The following is a 5898-nucleotide window of genomic DNA, read 5'->3' on the forward strand; positions in this document are numbered from 1 at the left end:
CGTCGGTGTGGGGCGCCTGCTTCACCTGCCTTCCCCTTTGCGCTTTGCAAGACCCTGTTGTGGCCTCTTTTTTTAATTTATTTTATTTTCATATTAGTTCAATATTTTGACACTTTGACAGTACACGCGATATTTTCACGGGTTCTTCTGCGGTCTTAGTACCTAACTACTCTTGCAAGTTACGCAGTGCTGTGATTCATTGAAACACTTTTGACTTGGAAGAAGCTGTCGTATTACCAGACTTTAAAAAAAACCAAACCACTTGATGTTAACTTGTTAGCAATCTGCCTGTAATCTTGCTTGCCCAGCAATGCTCTTTGCTCGCATTATTTTTAAAGCACAGCACACAGACCCCCCTCCCAAAGCCCTGTCATGGGGTCACTTAACTTTTTATGTGTTTTTAAGATTTAATTTGAGCCTACTCGCAATGCAGGTGTGTTTGGCATGTCTTCTGTTACAAATCTGTAAATCAGGTGCCTGAAGAATACTGTTCTGTTGGGGTCTGTTCACTCATTAAAAAAAACCACCCCAACAAAAAAACCACAAGAATTTTCATAAGTGGCTTTTGAATACATTTTGATAACACAAGCCAATTTGATAACATACATTACTTGTAGGAACAAATACTTACATATTACATGTTATTCTCCAAAACCAGGAGATCTTCTTTGTCAAATACCTGTGTTCAATTTGCTGGATTAAGGTGTGGTTACTTTCCAGTTCTTTAGAATACATAAAAATATTTTTTCTTCCTTCTCTTCCCTTGCTCCCTTAAACATATACTGTAAAGAAGATTAGAGTGTCTCTTATGAGAGAATTCCTAGATCAAGGTATTATCTGTTTAGCAAATTCAATACAGTTTATTTTTCCTGCTGGCAGGTATGATGGGAAGAATAACAATAAATTATACTTGTTGAGTGAGACTCATTATGTTGGTTATGTATTTCAAGAAATAAAGCCTCTATATTTCTGTATTTCCTCACCCTATAGTTTTGTTTTCTTTTCCTGTTTGTAAAATTAAAGGCTTGCATGGGAGAAAGATCTGCAACTGCCTGAAGTATTGTAAAGAAAACAACCACCAAAACCCCCACAACCCTTAGCTAGGCAAGAACACTTAGAGAACTTTGGATGTGTAGGGAATAAAATGTGTGCGATACAGTTTGTATAGACCTGGTTTAATTAGGACACCCACATGGGAAAACGGTGTTCTCGGGGATTTTAATGCTGTAGCAAGAATATCAGGATGAAATTTTTGTGGCTTACAGTGAGCAAATGAACGGCAATATGTTACCATCTTTTTTTGATGGTTAAAAAAATGGTCAAATGATGATGGCTCAAAAAAAGAAATTCTAATGCTATGTTCTAATGTTATTAGAAGTTTTCCCATAGAATGGAGGGATTTTTTTTAGAATTTATTTCCACAAAAATTTTAACTGAGAAATACGCATCTCTCACTTTTGCCGTAGGCTACATGCCCCCTGTTCCTGATGGTACATATTTCATGCATTGTTTCAGGAAATGGTACAGTTGTTGCTGTGCAGCTGGATGTTGCTGAATAGCATTTCTATGAGCTTGCTGTTCAATCTGTCTGTTGTTCAGAATGGCAAAGAACCCTAACTTTCAGGAAGTTGGTCATCTGCCTACAGGCTACGTCCACTGTAGATCTTCAGACAGCTTTATTGGTGAGTGGGCCAATGTATTTTCCTGAGATTTTAACTTAAGGGTTTAGGTGTACGCCATTTTAACCAGGTTGTATCAAGTGCATTAATACCTATTTTATATGTATGTTAATAAATAATCTGTATTTACTGTATTGTTCTTTGTACCTAGCTAAACTTATTCCTGCTCTTCTATCAGAGGAATACCTCTCGAGCAGAACGTAAAACAGTAGCACTACAGCACTTAAGTAATGGGAGTGTGTTTGCAGATGAGCAGTGCATAACTTTCTATATGCTTTAAGTCAAAACACTTTCGGTACTAATTGTTTAGAATGCTGTCATTGAATGGTGTGGTTATTTACCATTAACCAGAGTTAACATCTGCTTTTCTTTTAATCCTTTCGCAACAGAAGGGTTGGAGATGAGACTTAAAAGTTCTGTGAATTTAATTTACTTGGTCTTTCATATTCTATATGTATAAGTTCGTATTAGAACATGTATTTTTTTCCTTTTCTGTTACAATTTTCACTCATAGTCAACTTTTTTATTGTTATTTAGAAGTACAAAGGAGCTTCTGTAGCGAGGGTTCTGACAGAATCAAAGTATTTTCTTGAGTTATACTCTGCGTATGTTGAAATATTTACTAAAAAATTCCTATTTCCTGAGATGTTAGCTTATTGTACCAGAACTTAGGAGAACAAAATATTTTTGTATAAAAAGACATGCATATCCATTTAAAAAAACATATGGTTTGTAACAATGGTATGTTTATACAGTAGCCTTACTGTCACACCTACCATGTTCTGTGACTCTATGGTAATAGAAATTGTAATTAAAATAATATTTTGCTGAAATTTACTTAAAGTATAGCAAAATATTTTATGAAGTAATGAATTACAAAAAATTGAAGTACTACTCAAATCCTTTCCAATCAACTGAGAACCAATTCCTATTTCTAGATAAAATGGCAGTGTAAGAGAATTATATTTAAGTAAATTCCCTTTGTGTAATTCTGACAAAATCTGTATTATCTTGATAGGTACAAACTAGATGATGAAGGAATTAAGTGTTTCAAGGGTATGAAATAATTTGCTCAGTGTTTATAATCCAGACTTATTTAAAAAAACTTTTAATTCTAGCAAAAGTCTGTTTACTTGCATTTATTTCTAAAGTTTCAATAGGGTTATCAGTTATGTAAACATTTTTCGCTCATTTTATATGAAAAAAAATTCCAAATTATTCATGAACAATTTCTTAAATTCCTTTTTCTGTGCCTGGTATAAAACCAACTCTTACATGTTTCATTGAAACAGCATTGCCTTTCAGAGGACTCTTTAGTCACTATAGTCATAGCCCAGGTGAGGGGGGGAAGTGACTTAGTACCAGTCTTTATTGCGGCTCTGGTTTGAGAGTTGTTTAGTAAAGATGTCATAGGGGTTTTGCTGTTGTTGCTTCATTTTCCAGATGACGTTTTTGTATGCCAGAACATGTTACAGATTACTTACTAAAAAGAAATATAGCAGGCTGAAAACCGTGGGGGTTTTGTTGTTGTTTTTCTAGCCATGACACATATTGTGTAATACTGCATATTGCCTTATGTAATAAGTACAAGGCCGTGTTTTTCACGTGCTCACGGTTGAAGGTGGCCACCAAGAAGCGTGTCTTCTGGTGGGGTCTTGGACAGAAGTGATTTGTAGGCCTTCTGACTTAACCGATGCCTTTTGAGACAGTTTTAATGGCATCTCAAACTTGCTGAGAAGACTTGTTTAGGTTTGTTTATTTCTGTGGCATGAACAAAGCTGCAGCAGCTGACTGCTGAAGCGGTTAATTAGCTCTGAATACCTCCTGGAAATAGGTTATGGTGCTGACAAGAGGCTAGTAAATGGCTTGGCCTTTTATTCTGAAGTCGGTTAAATGTTGTTCTTTGACCGCCAGGAAGACTAAACACCTGTATTCTCTGAAAGGGGTGACATCATTTGATGACAGAAGATGCCAGAGGGATCTTCAGGAAGGGTTTTGCCAAGCTCCCGGCAGCATCCATCTTTTTTTATCGTAAATAATACTTTGAGTTGCAACTAGAAAAATACATGTTTAGCTATACAGGGAAGTTGAGAGCTCATAGCAACTTGCCACAACTAAAGCAGTATATTACTTTTTACTTCCTCAAACAAGAAATGTGCAGATCCCTTCAAGAGTTGACTGAATTTGCACCGTTATTAATCCAGTCTGGGAAGATCTGAAGTCATGCATTATTTGGTTCTATATTTTGAAGGCAGGACTGCTCTCACTGTGCTGCTTTTTATGGAAAATCCACAACACAGATGAAACTTGCATTGGAAATGCATAGTAGTAAACAAATAAATGAGTTTGAGTGCTTCTTCAATATACTAGTGTTACCCACAGAAAGCATACAAGGCATGTACATAGTTTTCATAAAGTTGCCAGTTTCCAACACTTTGTGTCATTCAGGCATCTGAAAGGCTCCTCAGCTAGAGGCTTGTAGCCATCGTTTTGAGTCCTGTATTCCCCGTGATCAGAATGTTCTTCTTTGAAATTGGCAATTTAGAATAGTACATTGTACCAGCAATTTGGAGAGCGTTAAACATCCAAACAAATTTGTCTTGCAGCTTACACACAGGGATTTCTAAATTTCTACTTTCATCGCTTGCTGTAGTTCAGGGTCTTGATGTTCATAAGAACTGGCATCATCGGCTTATTAGCAAGTGTCCCCAGTTCAGACTTTGCCCTCTTCTATACCCTGATTCTTGTTTAGAGAGAGGTTTATGTACCCTTCAGAGGGAAGTGTGCTTTTGATTTTATATATTTAACCTGAAATGGAAACAATTTTCCCTTGAACTTTTCATTCTGTTGGCACATGACAACATCCACAGCTACTGGAAGCAAAGTTATTGTGCAGCTGTTGGCATTCCCTTCTCTTTACCACTTTTACAGTCTCTCAGTTTTTATGCAGACAGTACCTGTTCTTATTTTTTAGAGATAAGAGTGGATCAAGGAAACAAAGAAGTAGTATGTAGAAAAAATGGAATTAAAAACAATTTTAAAACCAAAATGTACCTGTACTTGTACATGTATGAAGTATCATAAATGAACTTCCCTAATTAATTAAAATTGGAACTAGCAGAAAAGAGATAGTACAGAGTTGCTTGATAATGTGCATGTAACTCGCACGTAGTTGGGTTGCCTGACTGTGGTGAATGAAGATCAACAACAGCAACTATAGACTTCTAAGGTACAGAAGTCTTGAAGGAGTACTGAGGCTTGAGATTTGCAGCTGAGTAACAAATACATCCTTTTGTTTGCTCCTTTGGTGTAATAAAAGGTTTTATATTTTTAGGGTATTTCAATTTTACTATTGTCTATAAACTCTCAAATAATTATGTTGTGATAAATATTATTGCTAGTATAAGTAGATGCAACTGCACTGATGTGAGTTAAGTTAATCTTGCTTGATACAAAGTAAATGTTACTGGAAGTGTGTGTTGCGTAAATCTGTTCAGTGCAGAGTTGTCTTAGCTAATTGTAAATTAACCAGTGCGAATGGAAGAAACGGTCTGTTATTATGAAAAAACGTAAAAATAAGTTTACTCTCATGTCAGGATAGAAGAATGACTGTACAGTATTCTGTGTTCCCATGGTTAGGCTGCCTCCAGTATCTCGGCCAGTATTGCTGGTTTCACTCTGTAATGGCTACAAGGGCACACAGCTTCCAATTCAAGTAGCAGAGACAGCCTGAGAAAAGCTGGGGGTTTGTTCCCATTTGTGCTGTGATCTGTATTATCAGTTTAGTATGCTGTATTTTTCTCAAATCTTATTTTCTATTTCTATCACTTTTTCTAGTTTTGTTTTAAGTTCCATGGGACTGTGTTTCTACAGTATCTTCATTTTGGGTTAAGTGTTTCCAGGTGTTACAGAAGTGCAAATAATATTTAACCCCAGCTGCATGTGTTTTCTTTGTTGAGGTAGAAATGACTGGAAACAGATGCGTATTTTCTCATAATACTTTAAAAATATAGCTTAAAAATGCATTTATGTCATGAATATTTCACTTGAAAAATTAATGTGTTAGCTGTGTGCAGGGTATGTCCTTGTCCTGGTTTCAGCTGGGATAGAGTTAATTTTCTTCCTAGCAGCTGGTACAGTGCTGTGTTCTGGATTTAGTATGAGAATAATGCTGATAACACACTGATGTTTTAGTTGTTGCTAAGTAGCGCTTACACTA

General features: G+C 36.1%; 1 protein-coding gene across 1 annotated transcript in view; it reads left to right on the plus strand.

The window, feature by feature from the left end:
- Positions 1 to 1506: 1506 nt before the first annotated feature.
- Positions 1507 to 5898, plus strand: part of BTBD9 (BTB domain containing 9) — a 140855-nt gene continuing 136463 nt past the window's right edge. The window contains exon 1 of the mRNA XM_009283745.1: positions 1507 to 1682. Coding sequence (XP_009282020.1) covers positions 1601 to 1682 — 82 coding nt within the window. The 5' untranslated portion in view covers positions 1507 to 1600. The remainder of the gene's footprint in view (positions 1683 to 5898) is intronic.

The sequence above is a fragment of the Aptenodytes forsteri genome, unplaced genomic scaffold, assembly GCF_000699145.1.
Source record: "Aptenodytes forsteri isolate BGI_AS27 unplaced genomic scaffold, ASM69914v1 Scaffold309, whole genome shotgun sequence".
Classification (NCBI taxonomy): domain Eukaryota; kingdom Metazoa; phylum Chordata; class Aves; order Sphenisciformes; family Spheniscidae; genus Aptenodytes; species Aptenodytes forsteri.